At 44.4% G+C, this 16,140-nt stretch overlaps 1 protein-coding gene across 2 annotated transcripts in view; it reads right to left on the bottom strand.

The window, feature by feature from the left end:
• Positions 1–16,140, bottom strand: part of spock1 (SPARC (osteonectin), cwcv and kazal like domains proteoglycan 1) — a 132,451-nt gene that overhangs the window by 27,794 nt on the left and 88,517 nt on the right. For both annotated transcript variants that reach the window (XM_034092207.1, XM_071204529.1), the window contains exon 5: positions 6,819–6,933. In XM_034092207.1, coding sequence (XP_033948098.1) covers positions 6,819–6,933 — 115 coding nt within the window. The remainder of the gene's footprint in view (positions 1–6,818; positions 6,934–16,140) is intronic.

Raw genomic sequence — 16,140 nt, 5'->3', positions numbered from 1 at the left:
GTCGGAGGGATCCAGAACCTCAGGAGGAAATCTCTGTCAGAGCGTCAGAGAGTTTTGGAGCTGGAGAGGAAGCTCTACTCAACTGAACGGCTGCTCAAACAGACTCAGAGTGACACGATCAAACTGCAGATCAGAGTAGGGGAGCTGCAACACAAGTATGAACCCAAAGAAGAAACAAAGAATCGGATCCCGAAGAGGAAGAAATAGAAGCTTCTTTTCAACATCACGGCACCCTCTGAGCAAACCACGCTGCACAAGGGGCTGCAGGTTGTTGCCGTGAGGATAGACATCACCAAGATAACAAATTCAGACGCTGAAGCAGCTAATACCGCTGAGACAGAGAAGCTCCTGGTTGATGAGCGTGTCAGGAAGGGGTATGATGAGGATCCGGTGCAGAGGCAGCTGAAGCTGGAGAAAGTCAGAGCCACTCCGCAGCACATAGAGGAGTCCGAGAAACACCAGGGCGGAGTGGAGACCCATGGAGGAAAGCAAAATGACCAAGGCCAGAGAGCGATGCAACCATGTGCATCGCGCAGTGGTACCTTGCCTTGCAGCCATAGAACTTTATGGTCAAGTCCCGGCGAGGGAAGTCAAACCTGGTAGCTGACTGGTTGTCCCGAAGCCAAGACGGTTAAGACACTGTGCTTCCTGGGGAGAGGGGGAAGGAAATGTGACGAAGGTAACTTCGTCACTATGGACCGACGGCTTCGGGCCGGGTAATATTGCACATGTGGGTTTGCACAGGACAAATGTTACTCAGCACTTTAGTGAACAGTTTGCACTTTATTAGCGTGATTTGCACAGTACAGTTAAACATTGCAAATTTGTATAGGCTACTATTTATTGATGTAGTTTATTAAATGATTAAACCGTTTTAAATTGGAATGTCGTCTGGCAGACGCTGGTCGGGCCCTCGGCTCCACCTGGAGGGGAGTTATAGCGAGAGCGCCGAAAGTGTTTGTGTAAGATTGACAGCGGTTGAGATTGTGTGCAAATGATATGTTCTATTTCGTCCCTACTGACCGCCAGAGGCGGTGCTTTAGCACTGGATATGTCCATCGCGCGCATGCGCAGCTCGAGTACCAATAACAACAAAGTCACCTGTGACCCACGTGACACCGGCTATATCAGCCGGTATTGTCAGAGGATCTGTTCCTAGTACTAGACTCCTAGCACTAGGATGATATGCAGAGAACATCTTCACGGCAGGGTGCTGTGTGCTCGGCATGTGCGGTTACTACTGTAACCAGACACGGTTCTATGCGGGCTGTTCTCTTTCTTAGAAGCTAATTATCTGGTCTTAACATTGTGTTCTGACTTGGTTGCTTGATTGTTAGCAGCAGCCGCTTGGCTAACACCTTGCATGTACGGTTAAGCTTCATTATTTAACTCAGCCGGTGAGGGCAGTGCTCTCGCTGCTGCTCCCGGTAAACGCATGGTATGGTTGCAGTAGCGCTATATCGTGGTATTTACTGCTCCTAGTACTAGACTCCTAGCACTAGGACGATATGCAGAGAACAATCTTCACTGTGTGTGCCGTGTGCTCTGCATGTATGGCCATTAAGGAGGATTTCATCCTCCCAATATTATATTGTCTAGTGGGCACTAGACACTTTTAGGCACCGGCCACAGTTACTATTGTAACTAAGGTTCTAAGCCGTAAGTACTGGCCATAATTACTACTGTAACTACGGTTCCAAGCTGTGTAAGTACTGGCCATAGTTAATACTGTAACTACGGGGTTAAGCCGTAAGTACTGGCCATAGTTACTACTGTAACTACGGTTCCAAGCCGTGCACGTACTGGCCATAGGCAATACCGTAACTACGGCTCTATGCCGTGTAAGTACTGGCCATAGTTACTACTGTAACTACGGTTCTAAACCATGTAAGTACTGGCCATAGTTACTACTGTAACTACGGTTCCAAGCCGTGCAAGTACTGGCCAGAGTTACTACTGTAACTACGGCTCTATGCTGTGTAAGTATCCAAGCCGTGCAAGTACTGGCCAGAGTTACGACTGTAACTACGGTTCTAAGCCGTGTAAGTACTGGCCATAGTTACTACTGTAACTACGGTTAGATGCCGTGTGAGCCCTGGCCATGGTTACTGCTGTAACTACGGCTCTGTGCTATTCTATTCTTTAGAACAGGGCTATTCAATTACACATTCAGTTGGGCCAGATTTTATAACTACAAAATTCAGCTGGGCCAGACATTCAGCGGCCTGTAAAAAGCGGGTAATGACCCATTTTAAACCAACACATATTACTGCGATGAAAAACATGCAATTTTTATTCATTGTTCATCTAACAAAGGTACGTCAAAAAGTGCATAAAAACACAACAAATTAGCATTAATTTAACAGAATCTGAAAAAAGTGCACAGTTGTAGCATGACATTTGTTTGCTTTAGAAGTCAAATATTCAGGTTTTTTTTTTTAACCAGGCACATCACAAAGTGCATTTAACTGAATACAATAATAGCAGTCTTAATAAATGTCTTCACATACAAAATAAAATTGGATACATATGACACATGCACATCAAAAAGTGCATTAACAAACAGTTAAAGAGCTCCAATGTAACAAAAAGAGGTAGTACTATAATTTTTCCACTTTTCAAGTAATAACAAAAAAAAATCATACGTTTTGGTCACAATTGACCAAGACACATTACAAAGTTCATTTAAATGAATACAAAAATAACTGTCAAACCCTGCACAAACCCATAACAAGGGATAAGGGTAAATAACATGAATGAATACTACACTACACGTCTACTATAGTAAACTAGGTGCTTACTATCACCTCATTTGTGATTAGTCATCGCTGACTTTTTTTTTTAACAAGAGCAGTGATTTTTGGCTCATTGGATGTCAATGCAATCCTAAAACATTGGTGAAGAGTGCTGTCAGTCAGGGAGCAGCGTATGTTGATCCAAACACACTGAGCACACAGATCGCTACTTTCTGAACGTTAGGGAACTGCTGTTTTTTGACATCGCTCCAAAACTTTGCTGGCCCGTTAGTGCGCTGCTCTTGTGCCATGGTTACGGATGAATGCATGGGACCACTTCCTTTGCTCTGGTTGATACGTCCCCCTCTATTGCAACAGTGAAGGGGTCTCTGACAAAGCCCATCACCTCTGTGGGCAGAGCAAGTCCATCCAATCAACCGGCAAAGTTCTCTTTCAACCTCGCAATGAAATCTGTCATCACATCTGTGATTTGTTCCGGGGATGTGATGTGTTTGTGGAGCGTCGGAAAATGCAGCATCCGACCCGTACTCAAGTCGGTCGCGAAAAGGTCCAGCTTGACTTGGGCAATGACTCGCGCATCTGCTCCACAAGATCAATGCCCGATTTGTCTCTGTTTACGCTTCAGAGTTCCGAGAGACATGTTTTAGAGTTGCTATCATATGACCACCGTTACTAGCACCACTAGATACACTTTCAAAAAACGTGCTGCGTTGTGGTTTAGTGGTTTCTATGCAACGCGGAGTGTTGCATTCATGGTCTGTACTAGTGTAGGAATTTAGCCACGGGAGGCTGGGCCACTCGGGAGTTGGTTCTGGGCCGCATCTGGCCCGCGGGCCGCCATTTGAATAGGCCTGCTTTAGAAGCTAGTTATCTGGTCTTAAACATGTGTGTTATTTGACTTGATCTCGCTTGATCGTTAGCAGCAGCCGCTCGGCTAACGTCTTGCGTATACTGTTAGCTTCTTTATTTTACCCAGCTAGGTGAAGGCAGTGCTCTCGCTCCCGCTCCCTCTACCGGTAATGCGGATGTAGCTACATCCCTTTTTCTGTTCGGCGAGTAGTAGCACCGCTGCTAGCGGGCTGCTAGCGGGCTGCTAGCGGGCTGCTAGCGGGCTGCTAGCGGGCTGCCATTCTATATGCTGACTACTGCATACGCACAGGTGGAGTGGTTCCCAACCGAGGGATGCCTACTTCCACGTGGGCCGGGCAAGAGGGTGCCTTATATTCAGTTCCTCCGGCCCTTGGGCAGACTGGCAGCTGCCTCGGCCGCTGGGCCCTTAGGCCCGCTGTCGTTGCGCCCCATGCAGATGTGGCTGAACAGCCTTCACTTGGACGCCAAGTGGCACAGGCACAGTGAAGTCAGGGTGTCGCAGCATTGCTCCACTCTCCGTCACGCTGGAGGGGCAGGGCCTATCTCTGGTAGGCGTGCCCATGGGCGCCATCCCATCCCGCCAGGAGACCATCACCATAGGTGCATGTCTCTCAGGGTGGGGTGCAGTGCGGCAGGGCAGGACCGTTCAGGGTCAGTGGTCTGCCCAGCAGAGTGCGCGCCGGGTCAACGTGCTAGAGCTTCGGGCCGTGCAGCTTGCACTCACGCACTTTCTACCCCAACTGGGGGGCAAGAATGTGCGTGTTCCTTGGGGACAGCATGTACATTGTTGCTTAGACAACAGTCCCTTCTAGATAGTGGACGTTCTCACTCCACTCTGAATTTATGTGGCTGCGATTCTGCCCAACATGTTCGGGTCGACGGCGCCACGGCGGGGTGCCACAGGTCGGTGTCCCTCTTTATGAGAGGGGCTTTACGGCAGCGTCCCCCTTGCACCCCGAGGGCTCCGGCTTGGAACCTGCCCTTGCTGCCGGATGCCCTATCACCTCCTCCCTTCGAGCCCCTGGCCCAGGTGGGGCTTAGGTGGCTGCCCACAAAGGCAGCATTTCTGCTTGCCATAGCCTCAGGGAAGTGAGTCGGGGAGTTGCATGTCCTCTCCATAAACAATACATGCCCGAGGTGAGACTCTCAGGCGTTGCCCTTTGGGCAAATGTGGCATTCCCGCCCGGGGTCCTTCCACAAACTCACTTCAATCAGCCTGCCCAGCTGGCACGCTTTGACATTCAGGAGTACGGCACATCGAAGTTTCCATGCCCGGGGGGTGCCCAAAGGGCGTATATCAAGGCTACTGCCTGTATACGGCAGGAGGAGCAACTCTTGAGTTTGCCCTGGCGGCACTAAAGGAGGTTAGGCCCTCTAACCAGTGGCTTCCCCACTGGGTTGTCGATACCATCTCACAGGCTTACGGGGCCAGTGGCCGCCCCCTGCCACCAGGCTGAGATGCCACTCTACAAGGAGCATCTCAACATATTGGGCTGCCCTGAGAGGGGTGCCCCTGGAGACCATCTGCGCCGCGGCGTCGTGGGCGTCTTCTGCGCACATTCTCCAGTTGTCATCAGGTCAATGTCGCCACTCCCCATTCTTTGGGCGTGGTCCTTTTGCCGAGCTCTGCTGCTTCCAGTGGTGAGCAAGGGCTTGGATTCTTCATGACATTGTTGGTATAGGTCATCCAGTGCTAAAGCACCGCCTTTGGCGGTCAGTAGGGACGAAATAGAACGATAGTTACGGCTGTAACTACGGTTCTATGAGTCCCGGATGACCGCCAGAGTTCCCTGTCACTCAGAATTCTTGTGTGCTCGCGAGAAGATTCGGGGAACAGATCCTCTGACAATACCGGCTGATATAGCCGGTGTCACGTGGGTCACAGGTGACTTTGTTGTTATTGGTACTCGAGCTGCGCATGCGCGCGATGGACATATCCAGTGCTAAAGCACCGCCTCTGGCGGTCATCCGGGACTCATAGAACCGTAGTTACAGCCGTAACTATCGTTTTAGCGTGTAAAGGTCATGATGTAAAGATGCATTAATTGTACAAGTTACCACCGTGTTATTCTGTTCAGTTATCATGTTTGTGTTTGAAAAGTGTTCCCCCTCCCGTCTTTTCTGTTGCTCCTGATTATGTTCACCTGGTGCCCTGTGTTGTCTCCTCCCCCCTCACCTGTGTCTGGTTGGGTTAATTAGTGTGGGTATTTAGGCTCTGTGTTTCCTGTTGTGAAGGAAGTGTGTGGGAGATCCTTGTGGCTGCTGACTGTGTTCAGGGAGGACAGTCATATTGAGGCTGGTGACTATGTGCACATGAGAAATAAATGCCCACACCGGGTTATATTTGAACTCTCTGCCTCTGCCTCCTTGCTTGGTCGGGCCGCTCAATTGTCAGCTGCAAATATTTTGAAAGCAACAAAGTTAAATGTTCCCTGAGAGGATACTTGATCTGAGTTATGCTAATTATCTAAACTAATCTAACACACAGATAAAATAATACCATGCTCCAAAGCTCCAGTGAGTGATGTTGTTGGGGAAATACTGATGTCAAGTAATTAAGGCAATGCAAAGAAAAGCATTACAAACAAGCATCTTCGGAGGTAATGACTTGAGGAAATCAATTAAACCCAAGAAAGAATACAAGAAAAACATTAAATCTCTTTTGGGGAAAATGCTTCTCGAGCTGTAAAATTGAAAAACCAAATTGACAACATGACAAGGTTGAAAACACAAACAAATTGGTTGCTGAAAGAGTCCAGAGAGCAGACGGAAAGTTTGATTACAATTAATTGGTGTTGAGAGCGGACTCTTTGACACTGCTAACACAAAAAGCACAACATGCTACTTGATTGCATGATTCTGATGGGTGTCATTTGTCTAATTATTAATGAAATATAAGTTCAACTGCATAATCATTTTACAGACATGTAGCTTGATAGTAATTCAATATTTAATGATGGAGAAAGTCACAAACTCAACAGTTTTCTTTATAAGATAGCACGTCTTTTGAATGAACCCTCATTGTATGTGTTGGGCTCTCTTTAACCACTCCAAAGTATAATTGTAAAGCTTTAAAATTGTTATACACTCTTAATAATTCATTACTTAATTTTCATTCAGTGCTGCATTACCTTCTGAGCCAAAGCAGACGCAACTAGGTAAACCCATAATAGTCACACTTGTGGTCCTTACCTGTGAGTTGGGTGCTTGTGATTGGTGCAGATGGCTGTCTGGTAGTCGTGGCTGACACACACCTTGTGGCGGGGGCAGCGCACCTTCAGACAGGGGTCTTTGGTGGCATCTGGACCTACAGGGACGGATCAGGGACAAACTTAATTTCTGAGCTGCTCAATACGTTTGGTGGAAACATGCACAGCACGTGAGTCAGCACAATGTAGTTCTGCAAATGAGAGTTGATGCAGCAACACATCAAGCTGTTTGTTTGTTTTCCAGGTGGCAGATTATTACGGTCCACTAACTGAAGCAAGAAGACAGTAAATGTTGAGTTTTCCGCGGTGTGAGCTACTTAATGAGGACTATTTTCTCTGAGTGGTGACCCCATCTTCTTCCAAATCAATCTCTGCAGTGACATTATTACTGTGGCAGCCAGGCACAGCTGTCCAGAATGAGAAGAGAACAAAGCAGCAGATCATTTCCCACTTGGCTAACAGCACAAATCCACTTCCCTTTGACAGACAGACAAAAGAAAAGCAGGAGGTGTAGGAGGTGGAGAAGACACATTGACAGAAAAATAAACGTAAGCTTTATCCTCAGCAAAAAAAGAAAAAACACAACAATGTGTGTTTAATGAAAAGAGTACGTATTGTATGTGGAGGAAGGTGCTGAGGACGGATGTGAGAAAGGAGACGAACGTGGAGGAGGAAGCTGTTGTGTGTGTCATTCAGGGACGGATTAGTGAAGGACGGGAGGGAGGGCTCGTGGGAGGTGTGTCTCAAGATAAGTTACAAGTCAATTATGAGCCATCAGTATTCATTAAATGTTAAACATGGGCCTAGAAACCATTCTGAGCTAAGTATTGGGGAGTTCCAAATCGTATTCTACAGAAAACGTTCAGAATAATGATGTAAAATGAACTTTCCATGCAATATCGTGATGCATTTCCCGATTTCAATACCAGTCATAATAACCCAATTAGATATTTTGGTTACAAATCCTTCAACTTAATGTATACATACATGGAGCTGATGTATTTGGTACGTGGCTCATATACTGTAGGCTGAGATAGGAGTCCAGATGGGAAAAGAAGATGCAGAAATAGTCAGAAATATAAATGCTGACGTCACATTTTGGGTATAGGAGGGGGAAAAGGGAGGGAAACTAGTGGGTGGGTATAGACCGACCCAGCTTGGTCAGCCAGTGGTGGGGCCCCCAGTGTCACCTGTGGGGCTCTTGGTTGCTGTGCGTTGAGAAATACTGGAAGGAGCAGAGGCTGTGCTGGCTGTGGATTGGGATGAAAAGAATGATAAGCTGTGCCTGCTCCACAGAGAGAGCCGACACAGGGGGAAATACGACCTGGCTCTGAAGGGGCGGAGGTTCTGTAATTTCATATATGACCAATGAGGTGTGGAAGAGGGATGAAGCATGTGTTTGTTGTTGCTAGAGTAAAGTGTTTAGACAGGCGTTGGTGAGAGGCAACAATCCCAATCCTAGAGTTCCGATTGTGGATATGAGGAGGGCTTTGCGTTGAGGAAGGCTCGTCCTCTGCACTCTGTTAGATTGCTGGGACCTGTAAGGGGGTCAGTGGGTAAAGAGAGGGATGAAGACGGATCTTGTGACTGCAATAGTAGACCGAAGAAGTGTGATCATATTGGAGTAGCACAGATTTAGTTTGGGGAGTTTGGGATCCATGGTGAGTCCATTTGAAAGACACATTAATCAAACTTTTTATATTGATACTATTAAGCACGAAACATGGTCTGTGATTATGATAGGACAGCAGATAGCTTACACATCTTCCAGCGCAGACTGAAAACTCATCTCTTTCGACTCCACTTCGAGCGATAGAATTACTAACAAAGCACTTATATACTAATAAAGGGCTGGCTTATCTAAAGCCAGTTGAGTAGCACTTGAAATGTTTTGTCTCTATGAAACCTGATGTACTTTATGATTCTGTTTTCTTCAAGGTTGTATCTTCTTGGTCGAATGCACTTACTGTAAGTCGCTTTGGATAAAAGCGTCAGCTAAATGCAATGTAATGATAAACTAAGAGAAAGTTACGAGGAAGAGTTAAAGAGGTCTAAGAAGGCTTGACAGATGATTGAAGGCGAGGTTCAATTTTAAATGTCATTATTCAAATGAAGTGAGAGAAGGGCCAACATCAGGCGCTTAGACTGGAGGTTGTGTTGCCCCAGCACATCACAAAGGATTTACCAGAAAGAGGCCTCTCAATGAACAAAATCAGCCAAATGAAAACAATTTATGAAAATTATGATGAAAGACAAAATGGATTTGAAATGAGACCAAATGTCTCATTCACCATGGTGAAAAAACTAAAAACTAAATTCAGTAAGTTAATTAACACAGTGCAGAGTACAGATCAAAGCCTTGCCTTGTACAAGTCTACGGACACCATTAAACGGGACTGGCCTTGTCTCCATTAGGGGCCTAATGGGTTGTGTTTGAGCGACAGCTGGTGTCTGCTGCGAACATCAACTCGTGTCTGACCTGATCACACACACTGCGCTGCAGACGACATGCTGGATTTTGAGCGTTAAATCAGCCAGAGAGTCAAACACTATGTCGGTTTTCTTGTTTCCCCTCACAGTTACTCTGTAATATCAACAACCATCTACACGAATGGATGAACACCTACACCTACCAGATCTTAACATACATAACTCTGAACATATCTGGAGGTGTCTCAGGATATGGAAGAGCTTTCTTTATCTTTGGGAATGAACACACACGATAAAGATGGTAAAGTGACGTGAGGATAGTCTCATGAGAAGAGATACAGTGCACACATCTGTCATAAATGAGCAACACACCCGTTTCCTTACAATCTGTGAAACACAAACACAGATAAAAAAACCGCATCACAAGCCTGCATGCTCCTCTCATATCCCCCAAGAATGCAGAACCATGATATTTAACCTTCCTCTTGATAGCTGTCGGCTCTGTGTTTCTATTGCCTGCTTATTTGGGAATGTCTTCACCTCCATCTATCAGCGCTGCAACTTCACTTTGCTGGAAAATGACTTTATCTCCGCGCGTAAATGAGAGATGAAGAAAGAGAGGAGAGTAGGAATCGGGGAAAAGGAGGCTCGTATCCGGTTAACAGGATTGGAGGACAATTTAGGATTAGTGAGTGACTTTAACTCAGAGACAAATTGGAAATCGGACACTAAAGAGCAACTCTATAATGGCACACAAGTACCCAGAGTATCACATGTATGTGATAATAGACAGAAATGTATCGTAAACAGTAAAGCCCGCGTCACACTGTCCCGAAATTGACACCTGATGGACACACGAATATGGAATTGTGAATTTCGCTCGAAGATGACCCCGAACCACACACAAAGGCAACATTTACATTACATTTAAGACATACAACTGAAACGAAAGTAACAAAAACAATGATGTTAAAATACTATAATACTGTACTGATATTTTCAGACTTTGTTCTTTACTTTCTCCGTCTTTATATGTAGAAGATATTAAGTTTTCTCCGTCATGTTGTTTCCATAACAACAACAACAACTTCCTGTCAACTCGCCTTCAAAATAATATATTATATCCTTTTCAGTTTCACAGAACACAAATTGGGTTATTTACATAATATGTTTACATGATTTTGTTGTGCAATAAAACAACCCGATGGACACACGATAAAGGAAATGTTCAAATTCGGCTGTGATCGTAGCAACATCGGGCCATTCGTGAGGGCATCTAAGCCTTCGTATGACCGCCGGTGGAGTTTCTCAGGCTCCGGCAGCAACTTCGTGAGCGGTGGCAACATCTTTGGCATGCCAAAAAATTGCCCAAGGACCTTGCGAAGGTTCATTTTCGTGTTGAATTTGTGTGTCAATTTTGCCCTTCGTAAGGCCATCGTGAGGGCATCTTGTTATCCTCGGTGCCATCGGGCATTCGCCCCGATCAGAGTGAGGGTGAATGCACCGATGATAACACGAAGATGACACGATTTGACAAGATGCCCTCACGAGTGCCTTACGAAGTTGCCGCTCACGAAGTTGCTGCCGGAGCCTGAGAAACTCCACCGGCGGTCATACGATGGCTTAAGATGCCCTCACGAATGGCCCGATGTTGCTACGATCAGAGCCGAACATTTCCTTTATCGTGTGTTCATCGGGTGTCAATTTCGGGACAGTGTGACACGGGCTTAAAAAAAAAAGTTAATCGAACGAAATCGTTCTCTGCTGACGTGATTTAAATATTAATGGCATCTATAGGAGGAGAGGAGAAAGTAGTAAGAGAAGAAGAAAAGCAATAAGGAGAAGAAAGAAGAGAGGGGAAATAGATGAGAAACGAGAAGAGCAAAAATGACGGGAGGAACATAAAGAGGAGAGAAAAGAGTGAAGGGTAGAAGAGAGTTTTATCCATCTATTTTAAAGCTCCAGTGAGCAGCGTTGGTGGTTAAACCAGCCGATCAATTGTAATGCAGGAGCACTGCAGCACACTCTTCCATTTTCCTCAATACGGGTCTCATGTCCTTTCATTCCCCTCTCTTCTTTCTAATCTTATCCCTAACTGTGTGTGTGTGAATAAGTCAACAACTTTACTTGCCTTACTGCATATCTGCGTTTTCTAAAGAGCCAAGCAAAACTAATGTTCACACTCAAAACCACAGCTTTTATCTTATAATATGATTGATCTATGCAAATGAACAAGGTTGTCTGCGGCTGATAAGAATATGGTAGAAGTATAAATGATTTGTGTGTGTGTGCGTGAAGTATAATGATTCTTCATCAGATCCTGCTTAATGGAGAAGCTGTGAAGACGCAGTGATTTAAAATTGGTTTGGATGAAAAAAAAAACAGGGAGGAACAAGTTGTGTTTGTTTTCTATAATCTTACAGCTACGGTGTGTGAGCAAGAGCAACAGTTCTGAACACATACACCAATTGTGTGCAGCCATTGTCCTTGGCTGTCTGTAAGGTCGCCTGTTAACCCTGAGTGCTGGGTTACCCGTCTGTGGAGGTCAGACAGATCCAAGCTGAGACTGAGGGTGGCGAGGGCACAAGACAACAGCAGATCATTAACAAATGGAAGGAAATATCCTCAAGTTGGAAAATGTACACTTCTTGATGTCTTACATAACAGTTTGGGGCTGGTAGTCGTTTTTTATTTCCATTTATAGCAAATTGCTATTCAATGGAAAATGTTTTTTAATGAAGCTCTCAAAGAACCTGAGCAGCATTGAGGATTTAACTTGGAGAACCTGAACTTCAAATTGTATTTAGCACTACTCACACCATTAACACACAACACACTTAGAAAACGCTTTAACAAGAATACAAGTGATCGACTGTGATGGATTCACACGTTGGCTGAATATTAGATCCAAGTGCCTCCATTAGATTGATAACTGATGAGAGTAGAGACCCACGGAGGTAAAACATGAATGAAGCAGCTGATGCCAAACAGCTTGAGTGCTCTGCCTGTGCTCGGTTTCTTTAAATGAACCATACCTTTAAATGAATTTATATCTAAATACATTTATGTTAAAGTAGAATGATCCACATTCTATGTACACACAATAACACTAGAAAGGTCATGTTGTAACACGTGTTTTTTAGGACTGATGTACAATGCAGACATGTGAGAGTTTTACAATCAGACTAGTTCAAATCTGTTGACATTGACACTTCACGGCAGTTTCACTGCTGTGTTGCAGCATGGTTTGAAAGCGCTGCTGCAAACCCAGCAGAATCTCAGCTACCATCTGGTCAGATCTGCTTTTATACACTGGGGGAAAAATCAATATACGGCATGGCTGGTAGCGCATGCTCAGCAAGCAGCAAGTACATAAAAGAAAATATATGCCTAGCTGAAATCAAAAGGCTGTGTTGCTTCTTGGTGAAAAAAGACTCTGACAAAAGATTAATCTGGCTGATCATGAAAATCAAGACCATTTTCATCCAGCTTATGGGAAAGAATGGCCTGGTCTATAAGCGATCTGTCAGCTCTCTTTGTACATGTAGAGAGATTTGTGAATGTATATGTTTGAAGAAATATCTTACAAGTCACCACCTCAACATCATACTTACAGTAGGCTATGTCTCAGCAATCATATCTTTATCCGTGCGTGTAGACGTCAGTGTTACAATTCACCCAGCATTCTGCCTTCTGCCAATTCCACAGTTACACTGCTCTCTGTACACAACACATATTGTGTCCATTTTCCTAACTGTGGATGGAGTAGCTTCATGTATTGACTTCCTCTCTTGCTCTAAGTCCAACAGCCTGCATGGAGCCACAGAGCAAACACAGCCATTCAGAGGAGAGCTAGAAACAAACTGTCAACATAAGAAACCCATTCATATTACGCTTAATGCTTCTCTAGAAATAACATATTTAATACAAAATAATCAAAACGTGTTTCATTTCTGATGCAGCAGTGATTGAATTTCGGCAGATGTCAAGCTTTCAAACACTGGACATTTGATTTTGGCATTAAAAAAATTCTCCATTGCAGATTAACTGATGCCTACACTTGAAAGGCCAGTCTCACAAAACACATTTTTTGTTTTTTAACACACATGTTGAGTTGCAGGTCCAACAATATTGTCTTTGACTACTGAGGAAAGTTGTAGTGAAGACTGAAAGTTGTATCACATTAAATCAGACGGCTTGTTTTCTTAACCTTAATTTAAATGGATAATCTTAGTGGGAAACTGCCAAGGATTTCAATGTGCAATTGAACACACAAGGGGCATGTAGAATTAGTCTCTGATTAATGATACATGTAATATGGTGTCAGTGTCGCTTTTGTCCGTTAAGGCAAGCTGCACATATTGTTTATAGCATGCACAAAAAAGACTTCCTTATAATTCTTCTCATTTCCTGGATGATCCAACACTTATCATAACTCTTAGCCATTCAACTGCTGCAAAAAGATGATTCCTGGCAGAGAAGCCCATTATACTTGAAGCTGTATCATTTCATTATAATTAAGGTTGGCAGTGAATTTCCCCTCTCATTCACGTTTTGTCTCTTTCAGAATGGTTCTCTCCTTCTTTTACGTTTAATGTGCCATAAGAAACGGTAAAAACGTGGTTCTAGAAGAGAAGATTAAGATAAAATACTTCCTCTGTCCTCTAATACTGGACGGAGGCCAGGGTGGAGTGCAGTGATTGGATAATAAAGATAGTCTGAGTCCAAAAGATGAGGCCAACAAGCCCTGTCACAGAGAAGAGGGTGACCTCAAATTAATTGGACATGGGTCAATGGGGCGCTTTCGTAATCTGTGTGTGAGGGTGGGTGGGTGTGCTCCTTTATCGACACCGTGCTCCATTGCTCTCCATTGTCTGCTCTCCCTAGCCACTGTTTCTAATAGCAAATAAACATGTTTGAAATTAAATAAACAGGATTTTCAGCAACCATTCCCAGAGGACAGATTCCTGACAGTTATTAGAAAAATGAGTATCACTTTCAGGCTTTGATAAACTAATTTAAAAGGGTTTGCTTGTCTTTCACCTGGGGGGCTACAGAGAAAAGAAACAAGAGATAGAGAGAGAGAAAACACAAAGACAAACAGATCAGGAGGATATAAACCTTATCTCTCCGTTTGCGAACGCTCCTCGGGGTCTGACTGTTTGGCCTACGAGAGGCACCGGAGCGATGGATGACAGCGAGGAATGATGGAGGGATGAGAGCAGAGAGAGGGCCTCAGGGAGGAGAAGTGATAGAGCGGACTCACCATCCATAAGATTAATTATTGAAAACACGAGAAAATGATATTATCGTGGATGTAACTGGAATAGAGAAGACAAACAGGCTGTGTCAGTGTGAATGTCAGAGAAGGATCCTCAGTGGCTTACGGGAGAAAAATATCTTGAGAGGGAGGAAGGCTATCGACTATCACTTACACACTGAACATTCTTCACTGCCACTACACACACTCACACACTCACACGCTTCTCTGAAAAGCCCTGAAAGAGGATGCTGTGTGAACTTGTTGCACATTATTTTAAAAGGAACAGTATAAAAAGCAAATCATCAAACATTCTTTGAAGAGAGCTTCAAAGCAAAAGAGCAAAGATGCTTTTGAGGACGACGTGCACCCACAAGAAGACATTCATCTCAGGTGAACGTTGCTAATTGTAACCGTTTTAATAAAGCTGTACATGTGTATGATTCTAGTCATCTTCTTGGAGAACTGCGAGAGCAGAAGTGAAATAGAATATGCATGAATATGGTTTTGTTGGAAGTAACACTCAGTGAAACACACACTGTTGCTGATGTACAGACAACTCTCTCTAACCGCGTCCACCAACACAAATAAAGGAAGTTCAGCCAAAGCAAGCAGCAAGCTCCTCATAACAGCCAGAGAAACCCAGCTGTAAGGTATTCATCGGGACGAGAGCAGATCAAATATGGTGCCTCTGTTGTGACTCGACAGATATGTTAGGTTTAGTTATGTTTTTACTCTAGTTTTGTGTTTTGATCTTGTCACTTCTTGTTTTTGTTTTGAAAGTAATCTTTCCTGTCAGATCCCACATTTCCTGCCTTTGTGTGTTTCCCGCCCGTGAGATTGCTTGGCCCTGCCCTGATTGTTTTCACCTGTGCCCATCCCCCTCACCTATATATAGCCCTGGTGTTCCTTTGTTCCTTTGTCAGTTCGTTATGTTTCATGTCGCGAGCACCTAGGCCTTTTGACTCCTCCTGATACCTACCTTGCGATTTAGACCTTTTGTGTTTTGGCTGTTTAACTACTTTCTATTTTTTGAAAGTACGATTTAGTTTTTGTTATTAAAGAACATTCTATTTTTGGACAACTGTCTCCGAGTCCTGCTTTTGGGTCCTGCGTCCTGTGTCTCGGTTCATAACAGCATCAGGAAAATGTCAAATTGTTTCAAGCGTTCTGTGGTAACGTTCATCATATTTCATCAAACTAATTGTCTGATCTACGCAACCTTTGCTAGTTCTTTTGGCACAGTATCGAGTGAATGGTTTGTATTCACTAGGTCTTTTAAGATTGTATTTTAGACGTGTACAAGCAGTCTCTTTTCTTTTGATTTCTGAAACACTTTTCCTCGACTCTCAACTGATCAGGCTGTTGCATCAGTTTGACCTTTAGTCCATTTCTAGTGAGGTATTACTGAACGACCACACACTTACAGCCTGATTCTTTGTCTCATTGACACCTTTTGATGTTGCAGTCCTTTCTCTTAGGCTGCGGCCCCACGAGGACGAAAACGGCTAAACGCATAGGATTAACGCAAACGCAATCGCAAACGGCTTCCGTCCACATGCAATAATTATCCGGATAGTGTCTGCCCACACGAGACCGCTCCGTTTAGCTCCAA

This window comes from Pseudochaenichthys georgianus, chromosome 10 (genome assembly GCF_902827115.2).
Source record: "Pseudochaenichthys georgianus chromosome 10, fPseGeo1.2, whole genome shotgun sequence".
Lineage (NCBI taxonomy): Eukaryota > Metazoa > Chordata > Actinopteri > Perciformes > Channichthyidae > Pseudochaenichthys > Pseudochaenichthys georgianus.
The sequence above is the reverse complement of the archived record's forward strand: the minus strand, read 5'-3'. Positions and strand labels throughout refer to the sequence as shown.